The sequence below is a fragment of the Perissodus microlepis genome, chromosome 1 (genome assembly GCF_051167445.1).
Source record: "Perissodus microlepis isolate ML-2025 ecotype Zambia chromosome 1, ASM5116744v1, whole genome shotgun sequence".
Taxonomy (NCBI): domain Eukaryota; kingdom Metazoa; phylum Chordata; class Actinopteri; order Cichliformes; family Cichlidae; genus Perissodus; species Perissodus microlepis.
Genome location: NC_140461.1, coordinates 5152242 through 5177506, shown reverse-complemented (window position 1 = coordinate 5177506; position 25265 = coordinate 5152242). Strand labels below are relative to the sequence as shown.

Here is a 25265-nt window from a genome sequence, read left to right as displayed (position 1 = left end):
AAATACTTAGATTTATGCACAAGCTTGACCTTGGTAAAGTTATTCCTGTCATTTGGACATACTTAACCAGAGACTTGTCCACATAGTGATAGACCACAACTTGACCTGAGATAACATTGTAAGCTCATTTATCTAACTCAAAGCAGGTAATGAAAAAGGACAGTGTTTAAATACTAAAAGGTTCTGGCCTGATGTGCATGGTCCTGTCTAGAAGAAAAAGACTTATGAAATAATCCTTAGATGGAATCACCATCTCTCTGTAAAACCTATTTCTTTCCTTTTTGTCCCGTTATGAACGCCGTGTTCATTCATTGCATTTTGTAATACATTATGCTCTCCATTGGTTAGAAGCAGACAAAAGACTTGCACATTGTATTAGCTCCCATTAAATTTAATGAAGCAACGTTTTGATCTCACAGAAATCTTCGTCAGGCTTTGTCAAGCAAACAATGAATAACAGCACAAAGGGCTTTGCCTGCCCCATAAAGGTGCCCTCCATTTTTTTCTCCTTATTTAAAATCACTCTGATTACACGAGACCTATAAACTATTGCATGTTTCCTTTTTTTTCTTTTGTTTTTTACTTAATATGCAATTAAATGTCATCCTGCACAGATGGCTCCTAAAAACAAAGGAAATGTAATTAAAATAAAATAAATTTCCTAGTTTGCATGTGCAAATATTTTAAATGCATGAATTTTTTAACCCACATGATTGTTAACTCACACAAGACTTGGAATCTGAGGTTTAATCAGCTTTTCCTTCATGAACGCAATGGAGTATTTGATCAAACTAATACTTTAGCTTAAGCCTAAAATTCAGCAATTATCAAGAAATTAGACTTACCTGAGTTGGGGTCAACAGAGAAATATGGTTGTCCCTCCAGTATGCTGTAGACTAGCTTAGCGCTGTTTCCGTACACTGGGTCATCGGCATCTGTAGCTGTTACTGTGATAACTGAGGTACCTGTGGTGCAGAAAGACAAATGTATAAACATCCCTACAGGAAATGATCTCCATGTCTCTGTAAACTAAAATTCTAAGTGCTGAGTGAATCCAGATGAGACTCTAGTCCCATTTATCCCATCTTGTTCCACGTAAGGCCCCAATCACACAGGCCTAGAAACCAGCCTAGTGAATGCAAGTGGTTGCCAGAGGTTGCTGTAAAATCAATTGCTAAAGGCCCATTCGTGGAGGCCTGGAGAACAATCCTAGTAACCACCTTTTGCAAGATATAAGTGTGTATTCTGCAACCATTAGCCTAGTTGAGCCTAGTTGAGGTTGCTTGTTGTCATAAAATTGGTCATTGTAGCTGGTTTCTGAAGTGGTCATTTACATGGAAAATTTACATGAAAAACACTGACTAGTCTGCAGACACCACTGGCCAAGTATTGAAAACTGCAATACAAACTGGAAATAACATTTGTTCTGTCTTACTACTGCGACCAATACATTTTAAAGTGTGAAATTTCTGCTTTGGAAGCAAACATTCTCTTGCCAGATTGGATGAGTGTGTGCAGACATGTCAGTGTATTCCATTCAAACTATGGGTAACCGCAGCAATCTGTTAGCAGTAAAAGCAATCACAAGGAAGTGTTTGGTGCAGCACCCAATTTGTGGGCGATTTCACATGGCAACAACCAGGAACCTCCAGCTACTACTTGCCGAACAGAAACATTTTTCTGTTTTGACCAGAGGTTGCCAGTGGGCAGTGTTGGGAAGGTTACTTTTAAAATGTATTCCACTACAGATTACAGAATACATGCCCCAAAATGTATTTTGTAACGCATTCCGTTACGTTACTCAATGATAGTAACGTATTCTGAATACTTCGGATTACTTAATATATTATCATGCTTTTTACAACTACATGAATGTACTATTGCTGTGTGATTTATTATTTTTACTGAAGGTTATTCGCCATAGCAATACCAACTAGATTTTTAAATCTTAGTATAAAATGAGTAACAGTAGGGTGGACATTAGGTAAGGCTGCACTTTTTGCAGTGATCTCATATAGAAAACTATTCCGAGTATATATAAAACAGGTCTGCGGCTCCGAACCGTAGTAAAGGGACCTGTGGCTAATACGTCGGGTTTGTGTCGGGCTCGTAGCTGAAAACTAGCTTTACTTTGTTGTCTGGGTCAACTTTGCTAGCGAGAGACAGAGAGAGGCGTTGAAAGGCTGCTCCAACGGAACTTATTGTTTCAGAGGAAAACACGAACACAGTGTACAGTCGAGTCTTAATAGCTTACTTACAACTGGGCTCGTCAGGCACTCTTCTTGGCTGCAGTGGTTATTATTATATTTACATGCATCCAGCTCCCGTTTCTGCTCAGTGACAACTCATACTTTCCGACTTTTTCTCTCTCCCTCGTTCACAGACACATAACGGGTATGGCAGTCCATTCTCCCTGCAGCATGGACTACACTGCCCATGAGGCTACATTCTTTAGGGCTATGCCTGTAACACTCTGCCATTGCCTTCATATTAAATCATTTTTGTGAATAATTTTTTAAAATATTTCTTCATGTCATTATGCGAGCGGCAAGTAGAGGTGACATGGGCCGCGAGATTGAGACACAGACATTAGAGGCTTTTAATGCGTGTTTTGTTAAATAAAGAGGGCATAGCCTTATGAAACAGGAAAATACCGCCATGTAATCCATTCATTTCAACAAAGTAACTGTATTCTGAATAGCACTTTTTTAAACAGTAACTGTAACGGAATACAGTTACTTATATTTTGTATTTTAAATACGTAACGGTGGTACATGTATTCTGTTACTCCCCAACACTGCCAGTGGGTTACTTATGTGACTTTGTGATGGAGACCTAAGTAGTTAAATGTTGCATTGGTCATGTGTTGATGCATACCTTTAATTTATAGTTCAGGAGTGTCTACTGACTTGTGGTAAATATGGCATGAAAATGGATCTGAAGATTTTATAATGAAAGTTTCAGTTAAGTGTGCAAAGAAGTTATTTAATTGTAAATTAATTGTCCTTTCTGTGGCATCTAGTGTGTCAGTGACAGATATTTGTGTGTTAGATATTAATATAGCAGGCAAAGCAATTGCAGACATGTATGGGCAAATTAGACTACTTTTTTCACAGCTTTTGATCTTTCAGAACAGCAGACAGCATAAGTATCGTGTACCTGAAATTACTCTGTTGATGGTTATTTGATATTTGGATGTAACCACAAAGAAAACACTTCTCCTTCTATTAAAGTAGCGTGTTTATTAAGTTTAGTTTGTCAAATAAAAGTTTTTAAGTTTAAAATTAAAGTAAAGGCTGTGTTGGTGTAAGTGTTGGCTCATGTATTTTGAAATTCTTATGGGATATCAAGCATTCTTTATCATTTACAGCAATTAAGAATTACCTTCACACCATCAGTATTCAAACATAAATAAACTTCTTTTTTACACCAGCTTTATAAGGTCTTTATAAGTAAAATGTATCCAAGGACTTTCATCAATATTCCAAGTCAGTCAAATGCTCAAATCAGGAAATAGTGGCAATTCAATCCACCATTCACCTGTCCATTAAAAGGTATCGGGACAAAACGAGCACTGAAAATCTTAATATAAAGAGGCAATTCGCGTAATTAAAATCATCCATTTTAATCCAAAGTGACCTAGCTCCTCATGAGTCTCAGGGTGTGGGAGAGCATTTGAGAAGAAAAAAGAGAAAAGAAGCCGACGTGCTGACAGTGAGCAACATGCTGGCAGAAAGCTACAGATGGTATGGTAATTGTTTCTGTGAAAGATGTTTAGAGGTGTTCTGACAACAAAGTGAGATGTCCCCAGTCACAGACGGCGGAGGTCCTGCCACGGGCACCTAAATCTGTCCACTGCAACTGAAAATGCTTGTTGCGCAAAGACCTGTGACAAGTTAAGTGCTCTGGCTCCAGAACTCTGATTCAGATGTTCGGCTATGGATTAAATAACGAAAAATAAATAAAAAAATAAAATAAATTTGCCAGATGTGATATGAGCAGTTGTTCCATAGTTTACAAAGTGTAACCCGCAAATCAGACATCTGTATTCTGTTGGTGTATCATCTTCTGCTATTTCTACAAGCACTGAAACAATTTTCATCAAGCCTGCTCACCAGTGTGCACCACAGTAATGACTTACTACTTCTAACCAATAAGGACTCAAACAATCTGAAAATACATGTTTAATATTCACATCAAATAGCTTCAGTAGTGTTTACCAACTGCAAAATAAAATGGGTTAAAAAATTACAAATAAGATGATTTTTGCATCCATGTGGTGCAGTTTTTGATCTTATCTCCCATTTTATGCCGTCAGCTACACGTGTCACCTGCTGATTAATAGTCACAGCCGTGTCTGCGGTCTTGTAACAGCAAAACAAAGCAAAAGCCCCCTTTGCACTCTAACTGGTGTAGCAGTTTCACTGTTGCAACCCAATTATTTCACAGTGAGAGAACCTCAAGTGGTCCTCTGAGACTGAGGTGTTCCAGTAATTCATAGTCTTATGATGACCCGTGCTGTTGTGTTGCCAAGGCTTACCTTGTAAATTTCCTGAGCTTGTTACACCCCATGCCTTTTGCAGTGTTTAGATCATAGCAGATCAATGAGCTCTTTTTCTCTGTTTCTGCTCACTGCACTAGCACTGACAAAAAAAAACAGAAGAAAAAAAGAACCAAAACAAAAAAAGAACAACACCCAGCGCAACTTGAGCTTCAGCTGCTAATACACTTAAATAGATGCATTGCTTTTATCTGCTGAAACTGTCATTCACATGAACTGTTCTCAGTCTACATTAAATAGAAATTTTTCACATTTCAGTATCTATTAATGCTGCAAACTCTACTCAACAGAAACTGCATGTGCACTGAAGAAAAATCAGTATGAGGGCCTCCATGTGACAGCCCTGCCAGAGCACCTGATGTAAAGTGGAAATTTCCAACAAACGTGCTACATAAGTGAATGAAGTATTACATAAATTGGTTGACAGAATTTAAGGAAACATAATTATTTGAATTATATCTCACAGATGTGTGCATTAATCCAAATTGGAGCGCTCGTGCTGTATTTTCAGGAAGCAAATTATATCCTGTGTGCCATAGGTGTTTGCCAATTGTCAAATGAATAAAATGAAAGACAGCAAGGAAATTGCACCTCCCTTTTTCAGAGATACAGAGCCTTATCTGCCTTAAAGTTAAATTACTACTACTGCAGAGGGAGGAGGCAGCCATCTACACATCCCTAATTATGAAAAGTACCTTCGTACTTCTAAAAGGTGTCTGACTATTGCAAACAGGCTTTAGAAATTCAGTTACACTATGGATTGAAGTAGGGAAGTAGGGGTAGGAAAAAAATCTTCATAAAAACAGTGGAACCAGTGAGGCATGAAATAGCTCCCTCTTTCTTTCCCTCCCACAGGGGTAAAATGCTCCTCACTACCCCTGATAAAAAAATGAGGGATTAGGAAAGCCAGTGTTTTGGTCCTGTTTCAAATCAGTGCAGATTAGCTCGTCCTTCCCCTTGATAATGCACAGAGAATTCAGGGACACTGCAGAAATGGATGCAGCTGTAGGCCAGGCAATGGGCACAGAAACTCAATTGTAGGAGGAATATTGTCTCTGGCTTTTATTTGAAGCCTGTAGCATTGTGGCGACTACAATAATAGCAACACAACACCTACAGTATAAATGTCCAGGGATGAAAAATATGAATGGTTGCTAAAAACAAAAAACATGCAGGAACGGATTAAGGATGTAAAAAGCCTACAATGGAATATGAAAACTATTCAGTGGAATGTCTTGCACACATCTTTCTTCCTCAAAAGTGTTGCATATTCTTGGTCAGACCTGTTACATATATGGAAGAAACGTGTAATTGCGCTATTTGGTGTCTAAAGGGATTTGTCTCACCTGTTTCCTACTGCTTAGCACATGCAAAGACACAGAAAGAGTGCACAGAAGCTTCTCCCGGGAAAGCAAATCTCCCTCTATTGGTTTGGGCAGTGGCCCGCAGGGGAAAGCACATTAAGCCTGTATGAAAATACAGCCTGCGTTTACGGGTGTTTTCCCACATTAAGTGTAATCTCATTAATCATGTTCTGAAGTTCACAGGATTTAATACCACACCAATAATTTAAACACAAACTCATTCTCAAAGGACATCATTACTGTACAGTGTGTGAAAATTTACAGCCGTAGTGTTTTGGTTGAAGGGCATGTGGTGGCTAAAAGGTTCCTCTGATAAAGACACGGGGGTCTACCCTTATGTTTTACCAAGCGACAGAAATAATAGGGCTCACACTTCCTATTTACTCTGTACACTGGCTCGGTGATAGGAAATCAATAGGAATCTTTCTTGAACCAGAGAGGGGATAAATTGGGAGATGCAGCCCAGTGTGACACACAATGGCTGCGGAAGGACGCTGCGGCTTATTTTCAATAACACATTGTACTGTAACACAGCTTGATCTGTATAGTCTGCTTATTTTCTTAGAAGAAATATAAGTATAATCAAACAGACCAAAGTAGTAAAACTTGCTGTGCAGAACAAGGAAAAAAGACAAAGTTTTAGCATTAAAATCTTCTGAAGCTTTATCTTCGAATCAAGATTTTTATTTTACCTTTCAGCAGAATCTTCACTTTTAAACCACAAGATTTCTGTCAAAAAGAAAGCATTATTAAGTGTCCAGAAATGTGAAAGTTCTATTATTATGCTCATTTTCCACAACTAGGATATACTGTAGGATCAGCTGCTGTACAAAAACCTTTGCCCAGTTTCTGACACTGCACTAAGTCTTCATTATAATGTTTACTGCATACACATACTGGTTGCATTTTCTAACTGATAAACTCCTCTTTTTCCTTTATTGCCCCAAATTCACCCTCAGCATGCTTAGTACAATTCAGCAAATCGCACCGCAGGAAAGCACTCCTGAGTTCAAGTACCATCACACCTATAATCACTCCAAAGAATGTGTCATTACAGTTCATTTACTAACACTGGAATGCTACAATTCTCCTCCACATCTGTCTGTCCAACAAGCATGGCAGCTGTGTAACATCTCAGCTCTTCTCAGCTTGGACCAGCTCAGAACCGTGAAGGGTAGAAGACAGGGGGCATTCATATGTATGCAGGCACTGAGCCATGGAGAAGGGATATCACTGAAGCATGGGGAGAGCTGTGGGCTGCATGAGGCGTGGTGCTAACAGTGCCCTGCTGTGAGCCCTACCCGGGTAAAACAATACTGTTTATGTCTGACTGGCTTTACACTGTGGGTGTTGAAAGAGAGAGAGAGAAACCAGGATGGATAGACAGAAAAGAAGATGGGCGGTGTACACATAGGTGCACAGAAGATTAAATAGCTTGTTGCTTAATATGCAGATTAGACACTGATATTACAATATTTTCTTTGAGGAAAAAAATTGATAAAACAAAATTTAATTCTATTAAAACAACCTTTTTCTGAGGAGAAAAATTAAAAAGTCATATTTGAAAATTTAATAACAAAGATTTTGTTAACTCCCAATGGCTATAGTGTGTTTGCTATATAGCTGTCTGATTTTCTTTAGCTATCTGCTCAACTAACTAATTTTATCAAAATGAAACTAAATCAATGAATGAATGAATAAATCTTGCCCAGCACCAAAAAGCACAAACTCAAAGTTGCCAATCAGGTGGTGACCATAGTGGAGCAAAGTAGAGCTTAAACAAGATTGAATACTGGACATGCATTCATCTTCTCATCTGAAACACAACTGCTGATGTGTGGTTTTTGTCTATATTTTACTGTATTATATGTTTGCAGCAAGCAAAACTATCAGTCACTTCACTGTACACGATTAAGAAAAATGTGAAAGGGATACTTCAATTCATTGAAGTGCTGTTGTATTTATCATTACACCCCGTATATTTACATCAGCAGATTGATGCCAGCTGTACCTTCACAGAATCTAATCAATGTGCTGCTCTGGACAGTGGGAAAGTAAAATTGTAATGTAAAAAGTAATGTAATCACGTAACTAAATCAGTATGTGTACAGATATATATATATGTGTGTGTGTGTGTGTGTGTTTCCAAACAAGAATGAGATACTGTTTACAAAATATTTTCTGAATCTTACATCATGTTTTAAATCCCTTTGTTTCCCTCAGCTATATGACGATGTGCTAGTTTTTCATAAATTGCAACATTATAATAGTTTTAAATAATCTGTCTGAAATCCAGAGGGACTTTTGAGTCTAACTGGTATTGTGATATATCATGTCCAAAGATCAGTTTGACAGTGTATTGGAAAAATCTTCACAGAAATTTCTTTTTTTTCCAGCTTGCTGCCAGGGATTATTTCATTACTATCAGCAATACACTTTTAGCTATGGAGTGCAGATTAAATGAATTAAAATCTATTATGAAATAGGGAAGCAACAAATGGAGTAACTGGTGACAATTGTCAACTGCATGTTTACTGTAGCTGTAAATATCTTTATTGACGCTGTCTTTTTCAGAAACTATGTTTAAAGTCTCATAAGCATGAAACGTGTGCAATTTATCCAAGCATACTGACCATGTAATAATCTTACTGGTACTTACTACATAGTATTTACTGATTAAATGAATCCAGCCCTCACTTAGCCATCCGACCTAGCCTCAACCACTGTGACCCCCACCACCATCACACACACACACAAACCAACCGAACCTTTTTTCTAGGTCAAAAAGATGGTCTGCCAAATCCCTTTTTGTGAAATGGCTTGTCTATGAGGCTGGACTGTCCCCCGATAGCACCATTGCAGTGACAGGAAAGTGATTATGTATTGATCATGATCACATAGACACTGGTGTAGCTCTCCTCCTGTCTGTGGGCAGAGAGGATAATAGCTCATGATCAGGCAGGTAGACTGACAGCCCATCTCTCCAGGCAGTGCTGCAAGCACTATTTTTGGACAGTACCACCTATGCAATTGAAATTCATGTTCACGGATGGGGAGTAATGCAAGAATTAAGAGGCGATTAGCACTGTGAGGCAGAGTATTGTCAAACACAAAGTGTAGCGTGGTGCTGTAGTGTGGCAGGCCAAAGCTCTTGATAACACAGAAAATGGTTGTAACGAGGTGGAGAAAACAAGCGTGTCGAGGCATCCTTTCATCCATCCAACCATCCCCGTCCATTTATTCTCTCAGAGGAGAAGATGACATACTTGGAGCACTGCCAGTTGATTTTCTGACAGTAGTCAAAGCCACTTTGAGATTCCTGGGCTACAGATGGGCATTTATGGCAACAATGCAGATGGGCATTAAGAAAAACCCTTAAACAAATAAGCATGCTCATAAACACCTGGCATGTGAGAATTTTTCTCATTTACCAGTGCAGCCTTACAACTCCCGTGCTTTCATTTGTCACCATTTTCACTCATCTACAGCCCAGACATCTTCACTAAGATGATTTACATTAATATGAGGCAGATGTTAGTATTTTACAAGGCAGGATGGTGAGGTTAATAATTGCAAAGCAGGGGAAAAGGGGAAAAAACAAAGTCTCCTGTAACACATCAGTGTTTATAACAGAATTAATGCATACTCATGGTAAGCTGCATATTTAGGCAGGGCTTCAGCATGCAGGTGAAGAATGGGTTAAACAAATGAGGAACAGCAAGGAACAACTTGCACCACATTTTTTCTTTAAAAAAATGTAATGGCTATAATTATTTGTCTCTCGCTCATGTTCCGCGGTAGGCTTTGGTAGCATTGGGTATCTAGTGTGCATGCCCTGACTGGGATTCAAACCCTGACCTAATGTTGCAAAAACAGTGATGCTGCCACTACAGTTTCCAGCTGTATCATTATAAACTCAGCAGGACTGTGGAAGACAACACTGGAGGCCAACTCCAAGGCAATGACACAAGTCGCCATCTTATCACTAAGAGTGAATACAGATATAGATTTAGAAATGGAGTGATCATCAACCTGTATGCCAAGAGTGAACGAGATATCATCCCACAGTGATCCATGATGAGGAAATCATGATATCACTCTGGTTTGGCTGAACGGCTACAAACACAGGGGAAAGCGATTGGGACTGAACGAGTGGAGTTTCCAGAAGGCAGAATAGCAGATATACGGGACAGCTAGAAGTACCTGGGTATCCTGAAACTGGAAGAGTGGCTTCAGCAGATTCCCCCTGAGGGGTGAGATTGTTTTTTTGTTTCTTTTTTTCAAGATAAGATATGGTTGTCAGCATCCAAGAAATAGTTCCCCAGAGCCAATGATGGATAAGGGATGCTGCACCTTTGAAGAGTATGGGGACCGTTACACTTAAGCACTTACATTGTCATTGTTGTAGTACAATTACTAGTCTTTTATAAGACAGAGAGGGAGCCGTCACAGAGAAACCAGAGCCAGTGTTTGTGTATGTGTTTAGGTGCTGGTACGTGTGTCTCTGTGTGTACATGACATCTCCTTTTCAAGTAGTCGGCTACTGAGTCTGCTGTCTTGACAAGCCATTTACAGGAACGGCAGGAACAAAATAATTAAGAGGGTCTTTTGTTCCCCACTGATGGCCCTGACATATGCCGCCATTTTAAAGGGTTGTGTCATTGATTCACTTTAATTAGTTCATAGGAAATGTGTGCAACATGCAGATAGAGTTCAGGACTGGAAGTCGAGGACGGAAAATTGGGCACTTCACATATTTAATTGCTCCCAAGGCATTTACAATGGCAAGGTAATAACAAAGAATAAGGCAAAGTATATTGTCTAATGAACAACTTTATCATGGGTAAATGAACAAAATGTTGCTTAATTTGGGAACTCTGCCACAGGGGCGAGGGTGTTTAATGTGAATTATTCTTCCTCAATGGAAGAATAAAAAAAAAAAACATGTTTCAGCACAATGCAAAACTGAGGTAGGAAATGAACTTGCGGTTAATATTTTTACCACCAGCTCCTGAGTGCGGAAACCAAAGATCAAAGTTATTACTTAATATCAGAAATGAATTGCTTGTGTACATTGTGCCTAAAATACCCTTAACAGTGTATGTAGCCCTGTACTGTTCCAGCTGAGCTGCTCAGTGGTCATGAGAACACCGTGGAAGACAAATCCCTGTATTTATTCTGTACATGCTCGCACGGATAATATTATAAGCATCCTATCAATTGAAAGCCACAGTAGAATAACACAGTTATTGGGATATGGTATATTTATATATATCTATGCACGATATTGCACAGTCTAACATCCTATTTCAAAATCCTTGTTTAAACACAAACACAAACTGTGCGGTTTCCCTACTGATCAAGTTCAAGCTCCTCACAGTGCATTAACAGCAAATGTCCTCAGGATCAAATCTTCCAGAAAGATATCAGGCCACATCAGTGGGGAGAAAAAGAGCAGCAGATAACTCAGCAAGGTTCCCTTGAAACCCAGACAAGAAAATAGACAGTACTGTGCAGACATGAAGAAGACTTGCTGATTCAATATAAGGAAAAAGCACTACCAAGCCAGAGGAACCTGAAAATGAGATTTTTTTTCCTTCAATGAGTTATGTCTCTTAATGTTCAGTTGTGGTTATGCTTAAAGGCTCTGGAACCATTTTCTTGCAAGCTTTTTATTACGAGTTTTGAAGTCCTAGTCTAGATAAACATAAAGAAGTCTGACTGTTTGGGTACTGAGATATTTCTGAGTGTGTGTTTGTGCGTGTGTGTCTGTGTGTGTGTTTCTGTCCTCTTATCTGTGTTTTGAAGCAAGTGGGGGTCAGTTATAATGATCAGAATTACAACAGATTTATTTATTTAAATGTGACTGGGATGACAGTTCACAGGTTGTTTGATTATCTTACCTGGCCTCTGTCAATCACATGATGGTGAATCTTTCAAATGTTCTTAAAAGTAAGTAAAAGGCTAAATTTAATCTAAAAGTAAAAAATAAATATTTCAAAAAGTAGATTTTTATATGCATTAATACATTTTAAAATAACACTCAAGTCCTTGTAAAACTGGATAGTATACTTATTGACAATAGGCTTTGCAAATGAATAGACTTAGTTTAGATTTTTCTAATGAAAAGAAATTGATTTGCTTTAGTTGCCAGCGTGAACATTGACATTCATTCAGAGTGTGTTATTTTAATATTCTAGGGAGAGCAGCAGCAGTGATAATAATATAGCATTAAAAACAAAGGACAGAACTGGGGGGGGAGCATTAAAATCCCTCCCTCCGCAACGACTCCCTCAGGCTGCCACTACTAGAAGATGTTCTCTGTCGATTACATATTTTCTATTCGTATAGCTTGCAAAGGTAAATAAAATAAAATAAAAATTCAAGCCTCTCAGAGACAGTCATAGTACACAGTTTGCAGCCCATAACTCTTGCAATTGGCCCATCTAAAAGTACACACAACTGCATTAAGACACCAAACTCAACTGAATCCAGCCATACTGTGGGTCTTTGCAGGGAGCACCTTCTAAGTAACATACACTGTCGTCTGACAGCCGTCCTGGAGCGGGAAGGGTTAAAGCATTTTCCCTGAGGAATCTTGAAACGTACTACATCTACGTGACTGGTGACTTAATGTCTCCGTCAGCCGGTAAGAGCGGTGCTATGCTGGCATCTGACAAGCAATCCATCACAGAGAACACACAGACAGAAAGCTGCACGCAGCCACATAAAGTGTCCGCATATAAGACATGCTAAAATACATGCCTAGAGTGTACGCCTACTGACTCGTGCCGACACAGATGCGCATGCAGATCTATAATGAACGTAGGCACACAGATGTGCACTTGTTATCATGCTTGTTAACATGTCACAAGTCACAGTGACACACACAGAAACCCTCTCCAAATACTGAGCAAACATCCAGCACAGCAATAAACTCTCAAAAGGACGTGGCCAACAAACAAAAGGGGTGGGGGGGTGGGGGTGGGGGTGGGGGGAATGACTGAAGAAAAGAAGGTAGAATGTGGATTTACACCCCTAGTAATCCCAAGGTTTGTTTACACTCCCAGAAGTGAAGTGAAATTTTAAAGGGCTATCTCTGTTGCGTGCTGGAGAGCAGATTCACCCAATTACACAGCAGCCCCCAGTGTGACATAGCAAACCTGCTGTAGGATTGACTGTGTATTTGGTTGTGCGTGTGTGTGTGTGTGTGTGCGTGTGTGCGTGTGGATACTCGTGTGTACACCAGACTGTGACTGTGGTAAAACTACAAACTGACTAAATCCATACTGCAGTGTTGAGAGCAATACAGCTGCCAATGCTCCAAAACACAAAAAGGTAGAGCTCAACAAGGTTGCCTGATGCCAAAAATCAGCAGCCCGTGTGATAGTAAGAAAGGAGGGTAAAACACACAGTAACACAAGTGGAATTTTGTATCACATGAAAAAAACCACAATAAAGATTCATCATTTAAAGTCATCCGTGAACAAAAATATAAAATAAAAACTGAAATATGAATTTTCAGGGACATACGTTTTGATGACAAACACTGCAAAGACTTACTTGATTTATTTAATGTTCTACTTTCTCGTCATTGTATCAGACAGCTGAGCCGTGGCAATGACTGTATGTGCCAAGCCAGGACTTTAGTTAATGGGGAGAGACATCAAGAGTAAGGCCTCGCCCGCACTGGAGATTTGATCCTTTCGTCTTATCAGCTTCTTTTTCAAATGACCTTGCTGTACAGACTTTTATGCCTCTCCCCTTTATTCTCTGCCAGTGATTGGATGGGACTCTCTAGTCTCAAATCTCTGCCACCTTGATGAATGTGTTCCACCCTCATTTATGTTGCATTGACCAATCCCTCTCCACTACAAGCTACAGTAGGCTGCACAAATCTTAGCTGTAGCCACACACACACATGAACACTCACACACACACAAACAGCTAATAAAGATTTTTGTTAAGACTTCCCTTTTGTCTTTCTTTATGCAGTTTCTGCTTTATTTCTTCTGCGGTTAAATTAAGTCTACGCTCTTTTGTGGGAGCAAAATGTAACTTTAAAGAGTGTTATTATGGCATTCATTGGGAAGCAATTGCTGCTTTTAATTTTAGGTACTGACTGTTGGGTGCCTGCGGGGTCCAAATAGCTATAGTTGATAGCTCAGACAATTAATAATGCAGACATGGAGGGATGAGAGTGTGGGGATTCTTTTCTTTCTTTTCATCACTGTAAAATTAGATGCAAAAAAAAAACATGCACACACAACATCTAACTCACACACACGCACACCTGCACACGCTATGTTGAGTGGAAAACCAGTGAGCAAAATCCTTGCTGTTTTTGAAGCAACAAAAGTAAGTGGGATCGACAGACGCAGTGCCAGATGCAGCAGGAAATAGACGCAAAGGAGCAAAGAGGACTGAACACACCACAGGAAAATTGCACCAAAAAAGGCCCTACAACAATACATTAAAAATCCACAACATTCTTCTTGAATAATTAAAAGGTGAGCCATGGCTGTGTACTGAAGTAGAAAGCTTTCTGGCATCTCAGCAGATATGAGTAAGCATGCGCCAAGTTTAAGGTGCGATCTGGAACCATCCTCAGTTTGCATGCTATAGCAGCGATGTAGAAAGGACCTTCCACTCACCAGCATGACTTCAAACAGTCTATATCAGCTGTTATGTATCACAGGTGATAGTACACACACACACACACACTTGTTTTCATATCTTAGTGAGGACATCTAACTGACATAATGCTTTCCCTAGCTGCTTACCCTAACACTAACAATAAAAAATGAATGCCTAACTCTAACCCTTAGCCTAAACTTAACCACAACCTAATTGTAACTCTGGCACTAAAACTGCATTTTGAGCCTAAAAAATGCACACACACCCATACACACATTCACAAAGTATTTGTACATTCAGAAGAATTAACAGATCTAAACTTTAAAAAGGGAAGAAAATCTACATCTACATGCTAATAATCAACTTTTCCCCACTGTGTTTATGCTTTTATAAGTGAAGAGATATCAAAACCAAAATGAACGTGTAATCTGTGTAAAATTATAAATAAGAACATATTGTACAGTTCAGCATAGCAGAGAATGTGCAGCAAATGGTCACATCTCAGTCTGTTATCTGCAGAGCAGGGGGCCTGTAGGCAATTAGTGAGCAAGTATAGGATTGGCTGTGTAAGACAATGACTGTTTCAGCTGAGCTACACCAGATCTATTTCCAGTAAGATGTGACCTGCTTAATAAATGTAGCTGATGGCATCCACAGCAAACTTCACAGATCTCGGATGAAGATATGAATTCTAGTACTGTCAGCTACACCTGTTGATTCAAGGATGATGCCACTGAGTTTCTTTCTTTTTTCAGTGCTGGAATAGCCAGTGAGGTAGGGCCAAACTACATCTAAAAACAGTTAGCGTAGTGCAATGATTCTTTTAAGAAATTTGCTTTACATCAGTACCACAGTAGTGCAGTGGTTAGGACTATATGTTTTCCTCATGTCTGGGTGATTTTTCTTTAGGTACTTCAGGCTTCCTTCCACAGTCCAAGCACAAGCATGTTAGGTTTATTGATGATTCTAAATTGGTTGTGGGTGTGAATGTGACAGTGAGTGTGAAAAGTTGTCCGTGTCTCTCTGTGTTAGCCCTGTAATAGATTTGCAACCTGTCTGGGTTGTACCCTGTCTCTTTTCCCATTACAGCTGGGATAGGCTGCCTAGACCACCAAAACTCTAAATAAGCTGAAGAATCTGGTTGGATGGATGGATAACTTAACATGTTGTGTGCCCAATTATTTCTCTAAACCCCTGCACATTTGGCCTCAGGAACATATTTTAACAGCAAAAAGAGTCAGTAACAAAGTAGACATAGTCCAAAAGAGAACCAGAGAAACTGTGTTTAATGAAACATTTACCACAAATGGGTGCAAAATGACACTTGAAAATTGTCTGTTTTAATGTAAAAATTGTTTTTCTATGTTTATTGTTGCACAAATTTGCAGAAGCTGAGGGGAAAAGCCCCCTAATGAAGGAGCTTTCCTTTCTGATACCATTTCCCATTGGAAATCACCTCCGGCATTACTAGTAAGTCAGATAGCAGCATTTTCTGTTCGAATTATTAGTTGATTTGTTTATTGATTATGCTACAGCTCTCTGTGGGAGTCTAGCAAAAAAAACAAAAAGAAAAACCCAAAATGGGGCAGTCAGCTTTTTGTGTGGCTGTACAGTTTTCAATTCTATCTTTATCTAGAAGACGCTGATTATCTGATCAGTCATTTATCATACTCCTGCTATCTCTCCCATACACAGAATTCATTCAAGGTGCTTACAGGACTCATTTTGAGTTTTACAATTTATTCAGGTCTTTCTCTGAAATACACTCATCAAGTTATCAATCATTAATCAGATCTCCCTAATTTTCGCTCTCTCTTTCACACACAAAAGATGCTATTGCTTTCTTGAAGTTTCGTTGCTGTAAAAAGCACTATTTTGCAGTACTACTTTTTGAAGGTATATTTTTTTTAAGCTTAATATTAGTTGGTTCCCTGTTACTGAGTACAAGGCTTTAGTGTATTTAGTAAGAGGCTAAAATGGCAAAAAACAAAACAAAAAAAAAACCTCCATAGTTTTAAATACACTGCAATATTGTGGTACAAAAGGTTAAATATAATATTCAGTATTGTAGAGGTTCCATGTCTGTGGCTACAAGTGCTTGAGTACTGTGTAAAGCAATAACACACTCAAGGCTGTGCCAAAGTCCTGTGTGGCATCGCTAGAGTTGATATGCACAATAGCAGAAGGCCACCCTCTGCAGATGTGTTGTAACAAACTTGTAAAACACATACACAAAAAACCCTTACATTAAATAGGTCACGTCCATTAAAGAGTAATTAAACATTGATCACCATGCTACAAATCTTCCTCGACAATCACATCTATTGCTTTCAATGCAGCATCAGTGACAACAGATTGAATATAAGCTGATACAGTAAGTAGTTGATTGATCTAAACAATGGAACTATTCCCCTTTACATTAACAGTAATTATAGTGTTATTTAAAGTGTTACTCTACCAGTCTACCAACAGTCTACAAAAAAAACAGGCACATGCACTAACTGAAGGCTTACTTGGCCGATTCAAATTTTCCTCTTTTTGGGACAGTTATATTTTCTTTCTAAGAATATTTGATCAGATGTGTTTTTAAACATTGCTCTAATTAATGTTTTAATGTATGTGCCGAATAAAACAATGACTGGGCCCTGGTCGCACAGGCCGAAACGCTTTTTGTTGGCATCTGGCAATTAGTGGTTGTGAGGGGAAAAGGTGTATCCATCACTACCATTTATATTTTGTGTCATACTTTTTCAAATTTTAGTACAGCTGACAGAGTAAACAGTGTGTGTTTGCAGAGCACCAGTTGACATCTCCCATATAAGCTTCTGACAACTGTGGCAATCTGCTAGCAAAGCAATCACACTGAGGTTTTTGTATAAACACCCTCTTGATGACTGATTTAACCTGGCAGCAGCCAGCAGCCTCCAGCTGGCTGCTGCCAGGTGAAGGTTGCAAGCCCATTTACAACTGGACAGGGAATACACATTTTTCCCTAGCGACCAGAAGTTGCCAGGGGGTTGCCAACTGGTCTTTAGGTGTATGTGACTGAGGTTTTACATGACTTATGTGAAATTACAAGTCATCTGCAAGGAAATTGTAATTTTCCCCACAGATATACATTAATGTGTTTCGTAATTAAACCTCCAAAAGGCTAGGAGGCAGTGATGGTTTTATAATGCAGTGTTAGACTTAAGAGTGTTTCAGATGCCTTTCAAATGAACTGGATAAATCGCGTGGGATTTACAGCTAATAAATGTTGAACTTAAGCGCTGTTTTACCAAAATTACTCTAACAAAATAATGACAACAGGGAGAATGACGTTGGAAAGTATGTACATGGATTGGCATAGCTGTGAATATGACAGACTAAAGCTACTGTTTTAGTATTATTCGACCATCATAGCACATCACACCCTATTGGATATGGTCTTTTTTTTACATGAAAGATATAGTTTTGTTAAATTAAATGAATATGTCACGTAATACTGATTTGGGATTTTATCCAGGCAGCCTGTTGAAGTCTGCACACAGTCTTGCACACATCTTCTTACATTTCTGGACATGCTCGCAACAGGATGCACTGTGGGCTACACATGATTAGCACTGTGTACTGTAAGTGCTGATCAAGCTCAAAACTAATAAAAATGTATGCATTCTATGTGTTGTCGTGCAAGAAAATTTTGGTGAACCGGTAACTGCATGGAGTGAGATTATGGGAATTTTAGGATCCGGGGTTTTTGTTTCTTTTTAGACAGTATTTAGGATATTTCGCCCTCCTTTTGATTATTTTTTTTTATTATTTAGCTGTCTTTATATTTCCAACTCCAGGGAAATGACAGGAAGGCCAACTACATGGCTGTAGTAGCCTTTTATAATGAGAAGTACCCATCTCAATAAGTGTTTCATTCACAGTATTAAATGAGTCTTTCATTGTGCATAAGCCGTCTCTAATGCTGGCATCAGAAGCATGCCAATTCAAAGCTGATGCATGACAAAGGCTTAACCATCCAAGTAAAGGACAGCGATGGTTAGAGTTACTACTGCAGCTAGCAATTTCATCACTGATTCATCATCTGTTTATTCTCCTAAAAAATCCATTAATCGATTAAAAATTTGGTCGTAGAATAAGGAATGGCTTAAACAATAATAAAAAACTACCACTACCAGATTAGTTACTGATTCATTTTCTTCTCATTGAATAATTAACTAATATTTTTGACCCTTAGTTACTGGTGCATCAGTTTGTGTAAGTTTTATTGCATTAATCTGTACAATGCAATATTCACAGTTAGTCTGCATGCCCACCAGTGGCCATTAGAAGGCATTACACTATCTTTAGATGACACACTGAACTGAATCAGCCCCTCTCCTACTCTGCACTGATGCTGAATTGATAATGCTGCGTCCTTGTTTCTGTTCTCAGAATAATTAGCTGACCTTGAAATAATGAACAACAGTGTGTTATATTGTGACAACCACAAATCATCCTTACACGAATTTCAAAGCAACAAAACTTTCATGACTAATACTTAATTGAAAAGCAAGAAACCTGGAAATGTGACAGGTTAGTTGTATGTGATTAAACTTTTTCCTAATTATTATTCAGGTTAATACCGCAGCCTTATAAATATTTTAAAAAAGAGCATTCAGACTAACAAATTTAAAATTTAACCTTTGATTTTCTCATGTCCCATTGTACTACTGTTGACCGTGTTGCATGAAATTCATTTAATCACATCCACTCAGTGCGACAACACAGACGGTGACACTCATGACAGCCTCAGTTATTCACATCCGTCTCCTCATCATTACAAAAAGATGCACACAAGAGCCAACGCACATGCTCTCACACATGAATAAACATGCACTCTCTCTCTCATTTACCTTCCCTTTCATGAACTTTGTTGGTTATTTATCCTCCTTGCCTTTCATTTTTCTTCTCTTTCTACTCCATAGGAAAAAGAAAAAAAAGAAGTCAGACTTTGTTTGAGGAATGATGCTGTGGCTAAAGAGAAGGCTGCTTTTTGTCCTTATTCTCATTGAGAGCCTCTTGCTATTCATTGGGGCAAGGCAGCCAGTCCAGCAAGGGAGGCAATCTTATGCAGATCACATTGAAGGGCTTCATTACCTAGAAGCCAGCTACTTTTTGTTCTCCCTCAAGGGAAGAGTGAAGGAGAGCATTTGCTTAGCAAAGGAAAGCAATGGTGAGCAAAAGGGAGAGAGTGCGAGGGTGGCAGAGGTACAGAACAGGAGGAAAAATATGTGCGGAGGGTTGCAAATAGAGTGCATCTCTGCAGGCTATATAGGGGAGAAGGGACAAATTACACCTGAACAACACCATCTTTACATCTGCACTGTGGGTTCATGCTAACAGAGATGCATGTTAGAGATGTATGTGCGTGTGAAACACACAGTTTAGTATGTGTGTATGTGCGTGGATGCCTTTGTGTATTCTCAAAAAAGAGAACATACCCCAGGGGGCTTTAAAAGGCTCATATTACTGTATCTGGACCAATGACTGATGATGTTACATGCATAATTCAGAGGTGCATTGGATAATAAACAATATTTGATGAATTAGTAATACACATTTGTAGGTAATATTGAACAGCTATATGTTTTTTTTATTTTAACTCTTGAATACCATGTGATTTGCAGCTTAGTCTGAAACAAAGAAATCTAAGTTAATAACATACAAGTGAATGTAAAAAGAATGTAGCAGTAAAAGAAAAAAAGAAGTGACTGGGCAACTAACTGGTATCACAAGTAACCAAATCAAGCATGTAAATACACTCAGATATGCAGAATGCTAGTGCCAAATGAGGTGAGATAGATAGTCGTAGCAGGTTATTTACAGACAAACTCCTCCATGTCAGTTAAATCCTTTCTGCCTCAGAGGCCTGTCCTATTCCCATTTAGCATGGCCACAAAAAGGGCAGGCTGGCATGGACGCTCCCTGGCAGTTAGACAGGCCTGAGAGAGTCAGAGCCTTGGCCAGGTTCACTGCTCTGACCCCTTCTCACCCCAGTTCAGCCTGTGAGCCACCCACCACCATCATCATGGTCCCGGTCTGCCGCATCCCTGTCCAGCCCAGGAGCCTGCTCGTCAGATGTGCCCTAGCCCGGCCCTGGCCTAGCTCTGGCCCAGCTGCCCACTATGTTAAAGGGCCAGGGGCCCCCTGCCACTCAGCCCATCTGCCAAGCTGCAGACCAGAGCCTAGGATCAGAGAAGAGAGACACAAACACCAGACACCCTCTTTCTCAGCTCTCAGCTCAAAGCTCAACTGAGAAATGCCAGATAAAAGATGCACTATAAATGGGCTTCTTTTGCTTATGTGGGTTGCTGTGACCCTGAAATACTGTTAGGGTTTATTCAAGTTAAGCTGTTTTTAATGCATTCAGAGCCATACTTTCCAAGAGCAAGATATGTTCAAGATTTACTGCAAGATCAGCACAGAACAATGATATTTTTGGTATATTGAGAAAGAGGATTTTTATAGAACATCTGGCCCAAGTGAAGCATGAAATGGTCTGAAAATATCTCAGCTGTCCCTGTATTGATCTGACCAACTGCAATGTGCAGAAAAATTCATGAGACAAAAGAATAGATAGCTAGATAGATAGATAGATATGCTCGAACACACAGAAAGGCACAAGCTATGACAAAATATACAGCAGTATTTAATTTCGTTACGCTTCGTTGAGGTTATGTGTGGATCACTTTGAAAACTGCAAGCGTATTAAATCAGCTGTGATCACAGTGTACTCCTGTATGTTGGAAGCATGAGACGATCAGCTCTGATAAAGGTCTGCATACTGCTCATTTCCATATGTCTCCCCTTGATCAAGTCTGCTCATTTATCGTCCAAATCTGAGATGACAAGCCTTTACTTATTTTCCCAGCTGCCGATGGTGATGAGAGTGTAATCAGAAATATCATTAGGTCCTACATAGATGGCTGTGCCTGTTAGTCCTTTTATCCGCACCCATAATAACTCTGAAAATGCAAATCAAGTCCAGGTAATCTATTAATGTCACTTCAATTTTATGTCTACACTCCAATTTAGCAGATCTTGACACATTTGGCAGGGATCTGTGCTCTCATACAGGTATTCATTTTGCTGAGGTTTCACAGAGCATGGCCCATGCAAAGAGGAGATGGGCCATCTGTCTACGTGCCCGTTTATTAATCGCCCTGATAATGAAGCGAACTCACAGCCCAACACTCCTGGGGCAACTCTCACATGAGTTCCAACCGGCAAAACAACTTTCAGCAAGTTTGTTTCGCAATGTGGCAATTATTGTCATTTGCACCCCCCTTAGCACAGGAAGGAGGGTCTAGCAACCTCCTCCTAATTACCTGTTGTGTCACTTCAAGCAGATTTTGTAATTTCCAACTACATCACAACCCCCTTGTTAGCTGCAGACGGGTGGCAGAGCCTCATAATTCCAGCATATGGTCGACAGACATACAAGGGAATTTGTCAGCTTGTACTGGCCTTAAAGTTGAAGACCCCATTAACAGGAGAACAAAATCTGTTAATCTTGTGAGCTCTTTGCAGTCCATGTGAAAGAATTAAAATTCTAATCATGGACTGGCTTGCACAAATAAGCAGCTAGCTCCCTCAAGTGACACTAAAAAAGTTACAATGTAATGAAGAAACTGAGGTAGTATACCTACGTATATTGTTCATTCGATCAAATGAATGGATAATAATTTGCACCCTATTTGTCTGAGGATTAGAGGATATTATAAAAACATAAAAAACCGAATTATCCAGATTATATTTAGTATCCATTATTAAAACTGCAATTATTAACATTTTTTAAATCTATAAAATAATTTATTAGCATGAGTATTCTGGGTATGGTTTCTCATAGTGATGAACTGAGATTGCTCACAATGTTAAAGCAATAGTCCCTAAAGGAATTACAAGCAACAAGATACAATATTAAGAAATAAACAACAATTTTGTAACATATGGCACATATGTCGAAGTAAATAAAAATGCAAAAATATAGGAAGACTACAAGTCATGCGCAAGACAACTGAATTACAATAAAGTTTTCAGGGGACACCACATAAGACAATGTTCACAGTAGGTAGAGGTGAAATTTGAGGGAGGGGGTCTTTTCAGGTGCAATCGTTTTATTGTTGACAACCGATCCCATTCAAACCAGAACGCAGAGGAACGGACAAAACAAAAGAAAAGATGATACCGAAAGCAAATTGAGTTGACTTTACCATGAGTTTAGGAAAAATCTAATTTTCAGAAAGCTGTACGTAATTTGCTCAGATATTCACTTTTTATTGTGCTTAATCATAAATCTATCAATTTTAGGTGGAGAGTTCATAGCTAGCATGAGCCACACTAATGGGAAATGAAGTGGAATTATTCATAAAGGGTTTGAGCAGCCCAGAAAAATCAAAAATCAAAAATCAGTTAACACAGTTTTGAAGAAATTTTGTAGAAGCATTTTACCCCTAGAAAACAATTCAATGTAATGCACTCACAGAAGTTCTAGCAGCTTATGCTAATGGTTTCAAATGTGTTCTGACAGATTTGGCAGATTTAGTGAAGTTAAAACCTTTGCTTTCCCCTTCATCTTATTGTTCCACTGTACCTACAGAGAATTCACTAAACAATTAAAATATGAGTCACCTCCATTTTCAGCTATTCAGGAAAATGAAAGTCAGACAAAAGTCACAGAAAGCCACACGTCTTATCCGACTGGCCCTTTTTAAAGGAAGAACAAAAGGTATTTCTCCTTCATTTCCCATTAACCTCTATGCTCCTGCGCACACAGGATACATGGCGACCTCGGTGACCCGTGTCACATATCTCATGCAGCTTTGGGGACTGTTTCCTATGGGGGATGGTGACATTCAGTACGAGGATTCTCTATCTAGCCATAGTCCTTGACAGATAAAAGGTAGGTGTTGATATTTGTCCCTGGTCTCGCTGATACTGTGTGGATACACTCCCGATAAGCAAGGAGCTGCTAAGACATTGATGAAGTCTGAAGTGGAACTGACAAGCTCTGTAAGTGGATAACATCGTCAGGAGAAGCAGGCTGTTACGGTCTGGATTAGATTTTGATTATTTGACACAGGTGGGTTCACGCTAAGCAGAAATTCATCAGCACACTCAGCATTGTCTCAGCTTAGTACCAAATGTAATGCAACGTTTTTTAGCATGTGCAATATTGCATTTTAATGTTTCCCAGTTTCTTGTCACTGTGAAGATTTGCTCATATGACTTCACCATCTTCATCTCTGTTCTGCTCTCTTTCCCGTGGACTTTATTAGTTATGCGCCACTCAAAACGCAGGAATCCACCGAGTCCTGTGCAAATTCTAATTTACTGTAAAGAATCCGATGATTTATGAATATGAGGCGAGCGAGAAGAACGACTTATTGTTTGTTTGTCCAGAGAGCCTAATTCTCCCCATAACACCACAGCACATGAAAACTTAACAAGAAGGAAACCAGTTGCTAAAAGAAAAGCCTTTCAAGCTAACAACTGAGCCTTCATGAATGTTTAATTAATCAGTAGTGACAAAAGGGAACAACAATCAACAAAGAGATGCCGATTTCCATTTCTTATGCATTCTTCCCACTGGCAAATCACAGAGTGCTGTCAACTACCACTTTGCTCTCTACCCTATCACTATGGTTGTTACCGCACTCCACTGACAAAACCCTTGGAGAGCTACAGTACATTTCATTTGAGATCCAAAGCTGAGCAGCAGGGATCAAGTAACAGAGTTCAGACAAGAACAGTTCACTGTTACTTTGTGTTTACATGGATACTTTTGCATTGTGTTTTGTTCCTTTTTGCTTCCACAGCAGCAGCTAATAAGAGTCAGATACAGTTATCATGAGAAGCTGCACAGAAATATATATTTATATAGCTTTCCCTCTGAGAACCGATGCAAAGACTGCATCCTATGGGATGTACCAAATAGACTCCATTACACTTCTAACACCGTCTGTCCTGGCGAGTTATGTCAGCTTTGTGACAGGTAACAAGAGGAAGCTCATTGAGGAAACACAATAACAAGTGTATGCCACCCAACAACGGACCCCAGCATCCTTGCTGAACTCCTGCAATGTCAACACAGCATAAAGACACACTCTGATCTCCTTCCTGCTACTGATGGAAGCATTTTTTTCTACAAGACTCCAGCTGCGCCGGGGTTAGTAGTGAGGCTCTCAAAACAGTGTAACAATCCACTTACAGGCTTCTGTCTGTCCTAGATGAGCTGCATTATCATCATGCAGTGGTCATTTAAATGCATGGATGAAATAAGAAGGAGAATATATGAATATATTAGCATACAGTGCAAGGGCAAAAGTTTTGCGTACCAGTTTGAGGGGGCTTGAGGAATAGTAGCTTGCAATTGGCGTCCGTCAGTATTGTTGAGCTAACTGACAGTTTATGGGTGCACATGCAAACATGTTTCTCAATCATGATATTATTATAATGCTTAAATCTTGAAGTAACAGCCGTCCATATCAAGCCTTTCCTACTTTGAGGACTGTTAGGCTTTACTGTTGTGAAAGATGGGAAAAAAAGACTAATTGTAAATGCTTTTGACACAAAATAATGCAGTCCACAGAGGTTCACCCTCTTAATCTCCTTGCCATTGTTTTCAACATCAATCAGTATTATATTCTGCACTTTTAAATCCTTGGATAAAC

The 25265-nt window shown here is 39.3% G+C and overlaps 1 protein-coding gene across 2 annotated transcripts in view; it reads right to left on the bottom strand.

Annotated features, from left to right (window-relative positions):
- cdh8 (cadherin 8) overlaps positions 1-25265 on the bottom strand; it is a 99277-nt gene that overhangs the window by 36600 nt on the left and 37412 nt on the right. For both annotated transcript variants that reach the window (XM_084927711.1, XM_084927703.1), the window contains exon 4: positions 846-965. In XM_084927711.1, coding sequence (XP_084783837.1) covers positions 846-965 — 120 coding nt within the window. The remainder of the gene's footprint in view (positions 1-845; positions 966-25265) is intronic.